Source organism: Erithacus rubecula (genome assembly GCF_903797595.1).
Source record: "Erithacus rubecula genome assembly, chromosome: 8".
Lineage (NCBI taxonomy): Eukaryota > Metazoa > Chordata > Aves > Passeriformes > Muscicapidae > Erithacus > Erithacus rubecula.
The window spans coordinates 27,001,993-27,016,822 of record NC_136659.1 but is presented as its reverse complement, the minus strand read 5'-3'; the positions used below and the strand labels follow the sequence as shown (position 1 = coordinate 27,016,822).

Genomic DNA, 14,830 nt, shown 5'->3' with positions numbered 1-14,830 from the left:
GGAATCCCACCCTCAGTCAAGACTGAGGAGTCAAGTACAAGCTGTACAAGTTATTTTTTCTAGTTTAATATAAATGAGCTCAGAACATAAGCATATTTCTACTTCAACTAGGACTTGCTTGTAACTGAAAGGATTCATTGCCTTAGGCACATGATATGGGGTTTTTGCCAGAAATAGGCCTGTCCAGACAGAGTGGAAGCTTAAATCTCCACAGATTTGATGGCAGGAGGTGGTGAGCTGGATAACATGCCTCTCTTCACTTTGCATCCCTGCTGTCTTTCCCAGGAGCCAAAAATGACCTGCAGTCACACAGGGGAGCACTGGCATGCTGAACACTCAGCTCCTGCACCCAGGTGTGCCAGAGGTGCTCCACAGCCACACATGCACCTCTGCAGCTGCTGGCTGGCCCAAGTATCATGGGGTTATTATGGGATGGGCATGGGGACTTTGTCCAGCCTGTACCTTGCTGATGGAGCCAGTGTGTCACATCAGAGGGGACAGTGCTTTCCCAGTGGCCTCAAGTGGGCATCTGTCCAGGAGGGTGAACTGCCAATACCCTTGGTCCTATGTGTTGTACAGATATGCAAATCTGAGTCTAGAATTTGGCCTTAAGCACAACTTAATGCAGCATAACTGGGTGATTCTCTTTTGCTACTTTAGTAACTGTGTCCAGGGCAAAGCTATGTCACAACCTTGGCTGAGCAGCTGTGATTCCCATACCTCTTGAGAGTGAAGCACATAATGCCTGGAGAAAAATGCCACAGTTTCCTCTTCATTCATTCAGTTTTAACTTCTGTAATGTGGGAGAATTCCACAGGCAGCCCTAGGTTTATATGTTTGGTCAGTTCAACTACATAACTACCAATCCCTTTCTATCCCTGTGTTTAGTTTATTTTCAGTTTTGATTTATCCAGCTGACATTTATCTCTTTTCTGGTTTTTTCCCCCATTTTTCTCTTTATACAGTACTTTACCTACAGTGTCTTATTGAGTCTTCTGGCCTGCTCTGTGTTCCTTCAGATCAGCTGTATTGGAAAATTGATCCTTATGTTAATCATTGAATTTATATATGTTCTCATTGTGGAAGTGCCAGGAGTCAACCTTTTTGACAATGCAGATCTCCTGGTTACAGCCAACACCTAGTAAGTGCCTTTCACTTCAGAAATCTTCACCTGATTTCTTTCACACAGTGGTTTCAGTGTGGCATTTGGTGGATGGGAGTGCCAAGGCTGTGGTGCAAGCAATGGAAGTGCAGGATACCAGAGAAGGCATGGCTGGAAGCTAAAGCTCTGCCAGTGCTGCTCTCTGCCTCTGAAGAGAATACAGTTCCCTTTAAATCTTTTTAATGTGGGACTTGACTAATGAACTATCTATTAATAACAGAATATAACTGGAATCAGAGTGGATCTGTATTTCCTTTTTTCCAGAAATGGGGAGCTGTAGTTAGTCATTCTTAATTCTGGTATTACACTCCCAATATAGAAATGTCATTTCTCAAATAAGGAAAAAAAAAATCCTCCAACAAACTTTAGCTGGCTCAGGGATGTGATGTGAGCCACCACATTATATCAAACCCAGCTTGGGGTGGTGGAATGGTGGTGCTTGATATTTGGCCAGTGGTCTCCTGCCAGTTGCTGCTTGTTTGAAAAGCCAGTATCATGTCTGGGCTCAGCACAATTCCCAGCAGAAGGGTGGGAGTGGAGAGTTGCCCTTTTGCTTACAGAAGCTGCCTTGTCATCAGGTAACTCATTAATCCTGGTGCAGCCTCCTTGCACTGCTGTGCTGGTTCCCCATCTCCTGGAGGTCCCCACACCAGGGAGGGAAGTCTGGCACATCCACAGGCCTGTCCTCCTCCACAAGTTTTGTTTCTTGCTGGGAATTGCATTGTTGTGTTAACTCCTTGTTTTGGTGATTTCCCCTTGTAGGCAACAATTGTACTTAAATGTGAGTGAATCCAATGATGCCAGTTTAGGTGAGCTGTTTGTCAAGGCTGATAGCTGTGGCTGTTCCTGCCTTGGACAGCAGGGTATTTGAGAAGATTCCCATGGCCCTTCCCAGTGTGGTATCAAATACCTTCTGCAGTTGCTCAGATTTCAGGATGGCCATTAGCCATCAGCCCTCCAAGCCTAATGCATCTGGTTACTCTTCTTCTTCACATGACTATTCCATGATTTCAGCATTTCTTTCTGCCCAGTAATAATTAATGGAAATATAGCATTTGCTGGCATTGCCACTTAATGGAAGTGTAGATTTTGCTGCCACTGGCAGTAATCACTTAAATTATTTTGTTAACTCAAGTGAGTGAAATTAGGCAGGAAACCCCATGGAGTTTTCTGTGGGGAGGTATAGGGAGAATGAGGTTTTCTTCCCTTTTTTCAGATATTAGGTGTTCCATCAGCAGAAGCTATTTAGTGTTTTCTAACACAATTAGTCAAATAAAAGCATTTTATATCTCAAATATAATTTCATTCTTGCAATTCAAGCACTAAGCGAAATTACAGCACTTGGAAGTATAATTTACATCACTTCACAATCAGAATGTCAGTAATAAAGTGGAGAAGGTTAGAATGTTTTCCCAGAAATAGCTTTCTGTGATGCTGTATTATCTCTCACTAAATGGGATTTGTGTGGTGGTTCAGCCCCAGCTGCAGCCCAGCCCCACACAGCCACTCACTCACTGCCCTGTGCAGGGATGGGGGAGAGAGATGGAAGGGGATAGGTGAGAAAACTCATTATTATCATCATTATTATTATTTATTACTATTATTATTATTATTACTACTACTACTATTATTATTTTATTAGAATAGACAAAACAAGTGATGCACAATACAGTTCTCACCACTTGCCAGCCAATGCCCAGCCAGTTCCTGAGCAGCAGGATTTCCTGAGCAGGCCAGATTTCCCCCCAGTTCCCATAGAGAGTGTGATGCCATATGGTGTGGAATATTCCTTTGGCCAGCTGGGGTCAGCTGTCCTGGATGTGTCCCCTCCCAGCCTCTTGTGTCCCTCCAGCCTGCTCCCTGGGGCAGTTGAGGAGCTGGAAAGTCCTTGACTTAGTATAAACACTACTTAGCAACAGCTAATACATCAGTGTGTTATCAACATAATTCTCCTATTTAATCCAAAACACTGCACCAACTAGGAAGAAATTTCACTCTATTCCAGTGGAATCCAGGACAATTTGTTTTGTCCAAAGAGCTCCATGGATGGCTGTTTATTGCCCCAGTGCCTGGAAGGCCATTTGTGTGTTGTGGGAAATGGGAGCTCAGTGTGTAGCACAGTGTTCAGAGATGGACCTTATTGTCCAGCTGATACTAAAAACCAGAAAAGCCACCATGACCTCATACTGCTTTAATTGGGTGCCCATTGTAGCTGCATAATTAGTGTCTGCTCTGCAGCCAGTATGGTACTCTGACTAATTAGAAGTGATGCAGATGTCACTTCACACTTGTGTGTACAAACCAGCCCAGCATGGAGGCAGCTGAAAGGCTGATTTCAGCACGTGGGGAGTTGCTAGACTTGACTGCAGCCTGTGACACATGGAGTGCACAGGGCTATTGTTACCTTTCTCCTGTGCAGAGGATGAAACTAATGCATTGGCTTAAAGACGGGCCAGTGTGATCTTCTAAACTGAGTTCCTGCACAGGGAAGCCCAAAGAGCTTTACCCTGTGATTTGTTCATCATCTCTGTTCCAGCTCTCTGTCCTTGCCACTGTGGCTGGGAAAAGTGAGATGCTTTGGTCCAATGGGAGCTGTCTCTAAAATGAACTGCTTTTCCTGCTACAAATGTGCACTTCACTTGAGCAGGAGTGTAGTTAGCAAGCTTCTCTCTGTGTTCCCTTCCAGTAATTAAAGAACCATCTGCTACTGGGAGTCTCTGTTCCATGGGGGAACAACCTACCAATGTAACACCCATACTGCTTGCACTGGGCATCTTCACTTTTCCAGAGAGTTACTGCAAATACTGGGTTTGCTGCACTTCACAGTCTCTGATGAAGGTTTTAGAGCAAGAGTGACACCCACAGTGAGCAGCAGCCTCAGTACTAAGGATCAGATCTGCCATGCTGCCATCATAAGAGAGAGTGACAAGGGGAGCAGTCAGTCATCCATGGCCATCCTTGGCAATTTAGGGAAGCAGGGGAATCATGCTGCATGTGGGAAGAGTCTCCAGCTAGATCCAGCCTTTAATGTGGGAGTCCCCAGGCTTTCCAAACCATGTCTTGTGTCCCAGCACATGTGTTCAGTGCTGGAGCCAGCCAAGAGCCATGCCACAGATTGTGTGCAAGACAACAGTGGGTTGCAAAATCCATGTCAGAAAAAATGCCATGCTCAGAACTGCAGAAAATGTCTTGGAACAAACAAGGTTAGAGAGTTGCTATGCTTTTATTTTTGATGTTATGCCCTGTTAGGTTCCCTTGCCTATTTTGATTTTGATCATTTAGATGTCTGATTGTGTAGCAAGGTTCCCTCCAACCCCATAAAAACTGTGGCCTGAAGCTCTCTAGAGATCCATCACGTTCTCAGGCTAATATCACATTTGTAGCCTGCAAAGTTTTAATTGCATCAATGACACTATAGTAATTTAAACACTGATCTCTTTCCTTCCATTTAGATAGTGTTTTAAAAGATGCTTGTGCATGGTTCTCAGCTACCTAATACTCCACCCACACTCAAGAACAAAGCCAGCAGCATTAAGCAATCAATCAGGAGCTCAGACAGCTGATACCAGAAAGCTCCATTCCATACTTTCAGTGTCAAAAAGCACACCCTCCATCTCCCCCAGCAGCTCTGATACACGTGGCTACTTTGCAAATGGTCAATAGAAATAGCAATGTGCTAAAGGGTTTTCTTCAGTGCCCTCGTATGTGGTACACAGAGCTGGGCACAAGCTGGCAGTGAGGAATGTGCAGAAGAAGGGAGCAGGATTAGAGTTAAAGGAATTAAACACATCTCCATGCCACAATAAAAGGAGAAGAAAGGAGCTATCCCTCACAAGATAAAAAAGCCCAAAGCTTTCTTCCTTAGGTCAAATTTTGTAGTCTGACCTAATGAAGTAGTGATGGATGCACAGGCATTTGCCAAGCATCCCACACTGGCATTAAAATCCCCAATTATTCTCTCACTCTTAATGTTTCTTAGATATTTTACCCACATTAACCATGTGACACGATCACTCTGGAGTTTTGAGTGTAGCTCAGAAGCCTGTTTTCCTCCTCCCCCTCCCATCTTTTAGTACTTTTCTGCTTCAAAAGAGCTGTAGCCCCACACAGTGTTAGAGGTGCCACACTGCAGAGGTGCTGTGCAATGATGTGCACAAGGGCAAGAGCTGCAGGGAGCCAAACACTCCGCTGACCTTGTGTTCATGCTTTTCTTTTTTTTTTTTTTCAGCATGTCTGGAAATGATACATCCTCATGGTGAGTCACTTTGGCATTAAATATTTTATAGATTTTTGTTGGTGGGTATTTTCTGTTCACAAGGTGCAATATCACCACACTGACTGACCAGTAGTGTCTGGTGTTTATGCATTGCTGTGAGCTGGAACAACACAGTGCAGATGCCCTGAGTGGAATGAGTGTTGCCCTTTTGTATGTATAGCTACTATCAGAGCATCCTGTTTCCTGTGGGACTGTATGTCAGCTCAGAGCTTATTTGTAATACAATTTAAAGGTTTTATCAAAATATTTTCATACTGTATACCTCTGTAATTCATATTTAACAGTTTTTGTTTGCCTGCTTGTCAGAGGAGGTGTGAATGTGCCTTAGTGCTCTTTCCAGCTTACCAAGCACTTACATGACAAAGCCCATAAAGAAGTGACAAATCAGAGAAGCCATGAGTTAGAGCAGCTCCAGACTCAGGAGCCCAGGGAAGCCAGTGTAGAAGACAGGATGAGCACAGTCTGGGGGGCTGTCAGCACTTCAGTGTTGTCACCCTTAGCATGTGTGGCCATTCTCTGAAGAGTGGCCCCTCTATCAATGACAGACTTTTCAGAGAAGTTGGATTACTTTTCCAATTTCCAAGTCCTCCTTTAGAAACTGGCACCAGTGTGCCAGGATCTCCAGCTTTTTGCAGGTGCTATTTGTCCCTTTACCAACACAGTCCTTGAGGGGAAAGGAAAAAAAAAAGCCTTTTCCTGAGAGGCAATTTAGCCTTAAATGGGAAGTGTGGGGCATGGCAAGGCTGTGCTCTTCCAGTGAATTTTTGCCCTTTCCTTGGCTGCAGCCCCCCAGTGACGACACGAGTGGCACTGAAGATTGTGACCCCTGTCATCATTACTGTCTTTGTCCTGGCACTGTACTTGCATGCCCAGCAAGTGGAATCCACTGCAAGGCTTGATTTCCTCTGGAAACTTCAGGTGAGTGGGTGTTGGCTGTGGGAGGATCACATGTGGTCTTTGGCATTAATATAAAATGGCTGAGCTCTTCGCTGTCAAGTTGAGGAATGTGATAAAGTGCCTTTGAATTTAATCTGAATCTGTTTTATAACTGGGCATACTAATAATGCTCTGCTCTTCTTTGGTACTTTGCATACTCTGTGTATCTCATCCCAACTATTTTCTTCAACCCTTTTTTCCTTGTAAATGCACCTTGGATGGTCCCCATGGTAAAGGGTTACAGATCTGAATTTTGAGATTAATGACTTTGAGCAACTGAGATTACTGCTGCAGGAACATGTAATGTAACACAATTTATAAATATAGGAAGCTCATATTCACTGCTGAATTATTTCCCAGAGCTCAGTGAGCTTTAGTTTGCTGTGTTCAAGGGTGTGAAAGATTCACATTTGCATTTGCATTCAGTTTCCTGTTAAGCAGTGGGAACTGGCTCCATGTCCAGCCTTCATTAGCCCCAAGGCAGCAGCACTGGGTAACCAACACACTGTGGATAAAGGCACACTATGCTCCTGTCCCTGGCTGCACTGTTAATGTTTCCACTGCTTGTGTCCATGAGTGCTGTTGGGGCCCTGTACGTGATTCCCAAGCAAGCAGGACAGGCCTGGGCTCTGGCCAGCACTCATGGCTGGGGGGCTGCAGGACTGCAGGTTTTATTTAGCTTTTCTGCCTTCCGGGTGGCAGGACATCATTCTAATTATAGGTCTTTGTGGTTTGAGTACAAAGCACTGAGGAAGCAACAATTAATTAACGCTCCTTGTAAAGCAGATAAACATTGTGATCCTGAGTTATAAGAGGTAAAACAGTGGAAGGGGAGAGCTGAGTGGTTACCCGGTGCAGGGCTCAGAAATACAATGCTGGATTCTGCCATTATTCTCTGCCTGCTTTTCCATACATGAAGAAGAGAAGAGATGGAACATTTTTCACTGCAATACCCAAGTTTCTGCATCTCCTTAGTTCTCCTCTCCTTTGCAGTTCTCCCCATTCTATTTCTACCCTCACTGCAAATAAATTTTCAGGTTTTTTGCCTCCCCAGAGCAGCTACCAAAAGAGTAAGTGCATCACTGTGTCTCCCCCTAAACCAGGCCACTGAAGAGAAGGAGGAAATGGAGGAGCTGCAGGCCTACAACCGACGCCTCCTCCACAACATCCTGCCCAAGGACGTGGCCGCCCATTTCCTGGCTCAGGAGCGGCGCAACGATGAGCTCTACTACCAGTCCTGTGAGTGTGTGGCTGTCATGTTCGCCTCCATCAGCAACTTCTCCGAGTTCTACGTGGAGCTGGAAGCCAACAATGAAGGGGTGGAGTGTCTGAGGCTGCTCAATGAGATCATTGCTGATTTTGATGAAGTAAGTCACAGAAAATCTGGGTGAACAAAATGAAGTGAAAACATCAAATCCATGGTTCATTTCTCCTTACTCTAGGAGTCTTCAGTTTTATTTTTTTTCCACACTGAAATTCCTTCTATTCCTTTGTCACTCTTTTGAATATCTAATCCCCTTTCTTCCTCTGTCTTACTCCCTCTGTCCACTACTTAGTAATGCTTGCAGCAAGGCAGGACATGTGGCATAGGCATTGCCAGCATCTGTGTGTTTGTGAAGGTTTATTTGCTTCTTTTGCTCTCGTGCCACAGATCATAAGTGAAGACCAATTCCGGCAGCTGGAGAAGATCAAGACCATTGGCAGCACCTACATGGCTGCCTCAGGCCTCAACGACTCCACTTACGACAAGGAAGGCAAGACACACATCAAAGCTCTGGCAGACTTTGCCATGAGGTTAATGGACCAAATGAAATACATTAATGAGCATTCATTCAACAACTTCCAGATGAAGATAGGTAATGTCCTTGTGCTCACAGGATTCCATGTAGGTAGTGGTCATTCTGAGCTGGGGATTTTATGGACTGTAAAAAACACCTTAGATGTTACATTAGCTGTACAGTGATGTTGTGAAACATCACAGTAGTTTTTTAGGGTACAGCAGCATCACTGAAGCTCCCTAGGGAATTAGAAGCAGTGTAGCTCCTACCACAGCATGGTCTTACATGGTGGTTGACCTTGGGCTCATTTTGCCCCTGTGCTTCCCATTCTGGCATTCTTGGATATTAAATTGTCTTTCAAGTCAAGGAATAAAAAGCGACAGAAAGGGGATAAGAAATTTGAGGATGCCAAGTGTGGTGTTTGTTCTGGAAGGTTCTGGGCTGCTACCTTGCAGGCCCTCAGCATTGCTGCAGGTATGTGCTGACTTCAAGTGAGCAGTTTGCTTGTTAGCCAACTGGCAAACAAACTTCATCCCATTATCTGGCACTGGAAAGTAGCTGTGGATTGAGCAGATCCAGCCCAACCTGCCAGTCAGTTGGGCATAATGGATTGAAGAAGCCAAATTATGTTTTAACATTTTTTTTTCCCCACAGTTTGGCCATAGCTTTACATGACAGGGTAAAGCACCAGTGAGCCTTAGGATGGGTTTTTACTGTGTGAAAATTAACCTCCCTCAAGCAAATGGATGTAAGTGTATTTCTCCTCTCCTTCCAGGACTCAATATTGGTCCTGTTGTAGCTGGGGTGATAGGAGCCCGCAAACCCCAGTACGACATCTGGGGCAACACAGTGAATGTAGCCAGCAGAATGGACAGCACAGGAGTGCCTGACAGGATTCAGGTAAGGCAGTCCCTGGAAAAATTACACTGCCAGCCCTGTGTCACTTACACATACTGAAACTTAATTAGAATTTAAATTGTGGGTTCAGTTTACTCCTTTAATCCATACATTTACCTACATAGCACTGAAAGGTCACTTAGGGAATGCTGGTGGTACCAGCAAGTTTTGTCTTTTAATCGTGACCAACATTCCAACCTTCATTTGCACTTTAGTTCTGGGTGGAAGTGCTGAGCTGAGCTTCCTTCCCTGTGTGCCTCATTAGCACAGAGCACACTCCTGTCTGATCCCTGCTCACATGCTGCTCAGCTGTGTGTGGTGGTTGCTCCATCTTCCAAGGGCCTGATTCAGCCATGTATTTCTGTAATTCACTCTGCTGCTCACTGTGCCATGTGTGACATGAGGCCAGCAAGGGTCCAGGAATCAGCAGCATGGGGATACACCACAAAGAAAGAGAATTGCTTAGGGGTTAATGGGACCTGTCTGACAATCACACATCTCCTCGGCCTTCAGATGTGACCTTTCCAGTGAGTGATTCAATTCCACTGTCCCGCTTTTGCTGAGCCAATGTCCACAGTAACTGAATGTCATTCCTTGGGAAAATACTGAAGGGTTACAAAAATAGAGCAGCTGATGTAAAGCCCAAGAGGGGCAGCCATGCTGTTTCCTTGCCTGTCAGCTAACTGGATCGATATTTATCCATCACTCTTCAAGCTTCCCTACAAGATGGTCTGTAAAGCCACCTGAAAATGGGTGAAAAAATACCTTGTAATGAATAAATACCCCAGGAAATCTGGTCTTTAAACTTCTGTTGTTCTGCAGCACAAGTGATTATTTTTAACTGGCCTCTGCAGAGACAATTTGGATGCTGGCTAGAGTATTCCATTCGATCAGTTCTCTCCCATTGCCCACTACCTTCTCCTTCATAAAAACAACTCGACTCCTAAGCTGTACATCCACTTTGTAACTTCTAGGTAATTTTTGAGGATATTTTAGTGAGTTTGACCTATTTCCCTACTGCCACTCCAGTAATACAATGAATGCATCTGAGCAGACTGAACTGACTGGTGTCTTTTAAAAATTTGTTATGCTTTATCCAGACCTCCTCAAAAAATGCAGTTTCCCCAGTTGTGAACTGTCTGTGACATCTACTTTCTCAGATTCTAATGGCTGTGTTTGTTCAGCAACTTTATACCAACCTTTTGGTTAGTGTTTGATGTGCAAATGTTGATTGACTTAGGATCAAAACAGTTGATCCTACTTTATTCTGTGCATGAATTACTCCAAAAAGCAGATGGAAAAACTGTGTGGAAGACAAGGCAAGCATCTGTTTACTCTTGTTTATTCTGCAGGTAACCACGGACATGTACCAGGTTTTAGCAGCCAACAACTACCAGCTGGAGTATCGAGGGGTCATAAAGGTCAAAGGCAAAGGAGAAATGACCACCTACTTTCTAAATGAAGGGCCTCCAATTAGTTAGCACCGACTGCAGCGCCACACAAAGACGGATTTTGCATTACCCAGGATTGTGAATTGGAGAAGAATCATTTTTTGGCAGTGAAGCTGAACATGCGGTGCAGTTGAAATTTCAACCCCATGACTTTAGAGCTGGTATCAGCAAATTCTTTGGCCACCCATCAAGAAAGGCAAGAGAAAGAAACCACCTTGGAGTTGTTCCTGGCTGAGTGCTAAGCTGACCAAAGATGTGCACTACAGAGTTCACAGCTAAGACATGAATTCAGCATTTTTAAAAAGGCTGCTACCACAGGATGGCATAAGAAGCTATTTAAGTATTTATTGATGCAACACAACATTTACTTGGTTGAAGGAATGTATGATTCACTACAAAGCATTATTTTGGAATGGATTTGCACTTCCATAATGTTTCCATCCCATACTGCCAGCTATTTGAAGTGTACCACTGTGCTTTTATTAGCTGTTTTGAATGGGCTTTCAAAACTGACACCCACTGTTGCAGCACACAAAAAAGGCCTTTTTAGAAGGGCATTGGTAATGTTTTAGTGTGAAAAGACATTATAGCCTTGGCCCCCTCTTTTCCATTCTTCTCCATGGCTAAATGACTGCTCTTCTGAGTGGGGCTGGCACACCTGATGAAGAGGAAGATCAGGATAAAGGAAGATGGCTCTACAACCATATTTATTAAAAAGTCGTCTGTGCTCTTCTTTGGTATCTATCAGTTTACATGGGAAAGACTAGATGTAAACAAGAGACACTTTGTGGGGAGAACTCCCCTGAAATTTGTTGTGGGTTTTTTTGTATTTTTTATTTTGTAATATCGAGAACATGGAGATCTAACAGATATACCAAATTCTATATTTTGTAAATTATATATAAATTAGAAGGCAGGCTGTCCACACTGAGGTGTGGGGGGAGGTGTATATAACCTGTAGACTTTTGTGTAATTTTTTTCTGTGTAATACTCTGAACACAGACTTGGCAGTTTTCAGATTATCACTATACAATCAACCAACAACAAACAGGTGAGTTTCCAGGCTGAATCAGATGCATTTTAAAATGAATATCCAGAAAAATCTACAACCCCAAAGAAGAGGAAAAACTCACACTAGTCACAGAATTGTTCGTGCAGCATTTCAGCAGAGGGTGGCGGCTTCCCAATGGAAACAGGACCTTTGAGTTTTAGCTTCTGAGATGGTATCAAACATGTCAAAAAGAGCTCTAACCAAATCTTCTAACTAACTCTTAACAGGAGCTCTTATGAGAAAAGGAAAAAAGCTCATTTGAACTTTTATTTTTAAGAAATCATTTTTCCTAGATGGTCTTAATAGAATCCTGCTGATCTGAGAGTTGTCTGACATTGTAACTGCCATGTGACATTACAAGGAACTATGTGCTGCAGCATCCAGTTGACTTTCCTGTAGTAAGCACTTATTTAAACTGATTCACAGATTTTCAATTTTCAGGAATTAGGTGATCTTCAAAAAGATTATGATGGCAAGTGTGTATATGAGGTGGTGGACCTTAAAATAGTGCCATTGATACTGTGTTGGGCATCTTTATCACTAGTGGGGGGGTTTCTGAATAGTTCACTGTTATCATTTATGTACCTTTTCTAACTATGAAAGAAAAATCCCTTGATATTTTATTAAAAAAAGAAAATAATTTTAAAAAGCTATATTTTTTATATTCTATGAGGGGAAAGTTTTGATATTGAATTTGGCTCGCACTAAAAATTCCTCCAGTCTTTTGACATTTAATAAACTTGTTTTCCACTCTTCTCAGGGCAGAATTATTGTAGTACTCACAGCATAATGATTGCACTATGGTGGTGGTGATTTCTTTTTCCTACTCGACAATGACAATAAGTGAAAATCCATGGATCTGTCTTAATTAATTTTGCTCTATTGCTAAGCATGACCCGAGCATTAAGCCATTTAAACATAAGCTTAAATGGCATCGCCCCTTTCCTTCTCCCTTCCACTAGGAAACATCTCTGAAAAGTATAGTATATTGACTTCTGTAAAACTGCCAAGTCTGCCCTTGTACTATACTTTTGCTCCTTTACATCTTTCCTGGTTTGCAAAATACTTCAGTTGCATCACTCTGTTATGCCTTTCTCCCCTCCTCCACCTCCCATCCCCTTTGTCCCTCACCGACTTTCATTACTTTCATGCCATACACTTGGTTTTAGGTTTGCTTTCTGCTTTCCAAAAGTCTGCAGTCTTCTTAACTTTTGATTCATCTTATGAAGTTGTGTTGTCAATGAAATTTCAAGTCCCCAGTATCTCTAGCTGTGATTGTTGACAGTGTGTCATGATCATTTCAAGGGGTATTCACACACTCTTTACTCTGGATCTTGCAAAAATGGATACAGTTATGATTTCCCATGGAAATTGAAATCTATTTAAGTAATTTAACTATATTAAACACTGTTTCACTGGTAAAGTGTCTCTGTTTTATTTTAGCTGCATCTGGCTAGTGGGATGAGACTTAAGTTGCATAGGAGACACTGGATCTGCAAATAGAAACCTCCAGGTGTTGTCTGGCACTGATGGATGCTCTGCTCCTTTGCACTGTCCTTTTATGGAGCCCCAGGGGTTTGGCTGCCCAGCAAACATCCCCTGGGTCCTTCTTGTGCCCCCAAATGCCCTTGGAATCATCTCAGGGCAGCTGACAAAAATATACTGGCATAACTGAACAGCTTAAATTTGTGTGTGCATCCTATTAAAAAAAAAAAAAAAAAAAAAAAAAAAAAAAAGTTGTATTTTTAAAAGCACATCACCTTTGCCAAAGAATTCCCCAGGTACCTCGGTACTTGTCCTCTCAAGGACACTGGAAGGAGGCAGCACTGCTGCCAGTGTAACATTTTCCATCTTTACAGGTAAAAGTAAACACTACACGTGATTGTACCAATTAACAGAGCTTCAGGTAGAGCTGAGAAACAAAACCCTGCAGCTTCCAGCTGATTTCTCTTAGTTGAGAAGACATTACACAGGCAGCTAAAAACCAAATGCCCTACAATGTTATAGGTTAGGAGGGATTTTATGAGTGCACTGAGAGCACAGCTGCAGGAACAAAAAGCCATGAAGTATTTAAAGTCTTTATGAAAATTGTCAGAGAACTATTTAATACTTTGTATGCTCTCGTAAATAACCATACAAAGAGCAGTGCAGGACATTGCCTAATGTAAGCAACTTTTTTAACTATCTGGAGAAGGGTATTTCCCAGGGGAGGGAAGACAGGAGTTTCCAGTGCTGTGTTCTTTCATTTCAATTCCTGCACACAGACTGGCTGAATAGTTTTCCCCAAATGCATCTTTTTCCCACCCAGAAAGCATTTTGATGAATTTTAAGGTGTTCGGCCACTTCTCCCCAACACAGATCTGGCTACATCAAGTATCTGCCTGCACTTAATAAAATGATACATTTGGGACACACTGAATTTCTTATATTTGTGTCCTGCACTGCAAATATCTCCGGCCTGACTGTTTATGTTTTACACAACATCCAGACACCAGCATCTGGCCAAAAAGCATACCCAGAGGCAAATATTTTCATTCTGTTAAGTTTCCCAATTGCTCCTCAGGGCACCATCACTTCTAGACTGAAGTTCAGGAGCTGTCAGAGAGCAAGCTTGGGATGTTGCTGGGAAAAAGGCAGCTCAGCTGTTTGAAGCTGAAAAATCTCAAGTTTCCATGATCTTGACCCACTCTGTCCTTGCAAATGAAGGAACAACTAGGCTCTGGGGAGGTGTGGGGAGGACTGAATTTCAGGCAGGATGGAGGGCAGGAACAGCATTTTCCTGCCCTTCTGGGAGTCAGCCAGTTTCCTGTAGAAAGCAGTTACATGTTTTCTGTCCCTGAGCACCTGTCGGTCCCTGCCTGCCCTGCTCTGCCTGCAGTGCAGGTGAGGTGAGGTGGCTGCAGGGCTGGGCCAGCCCTGTGCCCTGACTCCCCTGGGAAAGGGGCGGGGATGCTGCTGGGAGTCACCCAGGAGCCCGGCACTGACTCCGAGCATTCCTGTAAAAACCTCCAGGGGACACCAGCTGCAGTGAGCTCCCCTGTAAGCAGCTGGCCCCAGAGATCTTCCAACAGAATTTCAGATGGAAATAACTATTGCCATCTACTGGAAATGGCACTATATACAGCTACCTTGTGTAAGTCACGAGCCTTTGGTCATTCCTTCCTGAAGGCAAATACAGTGGCACCTTATTGAAAGATAAACATTTTGTTGTGGGTGTTGGATGAATCCATTTCAACCCTCAGGAGGTCTTCCTTTATAAATACGGCATGAAACAGGCTC

The 14,830-nt window shown here is 43.5% G+C and overlaps 1 protein-coding gene across 1 annotated transcript in view; it reads left to right on the top strand.

Moving 5' to 3' along the window:
• ADCY5 (adenylate cyclase 5) overlaps window positions 1-12,306 on the top strand; it is a 200,060-nt gene extending 187,754 nt beyond the window's left edge. Inside the window, exons 15-21 of the mRNA XM_079311027.1 lie at window positions 966-1,141; window positions 5,391-5,417; window positions 6,224-6,356; window positions 7,478-7,741; window positions 8,026-8,230; window positions 8,928-9,052; window positions 10,402-12,306. Coding sequence (XP_079167153.1) covers window positions 966-1,141; window positions 5,391-5,417; window positions 6,224-6,356; window positions 7,478-7,741; window positions 8,026-8,230; window positions 8,928-9,052; window positions 10,402-10,530 — 1,059 coding nt within the window. The 3' untranslated portion in view covers window positions 10,531-12,306. The remainder of the gene's footprint in view (window positions 1-965; window positions 1,142-5,390; window positions 5,418-6,223; window positions 6,357-7,477; window positions 7,742-8,025; window positions 8,231-8,927; window positions 9,053-10,401) is intronic.
• The last annotated feature ends 2,524 nt before the right edge of the window (window positions 12,307-14,830 follow it).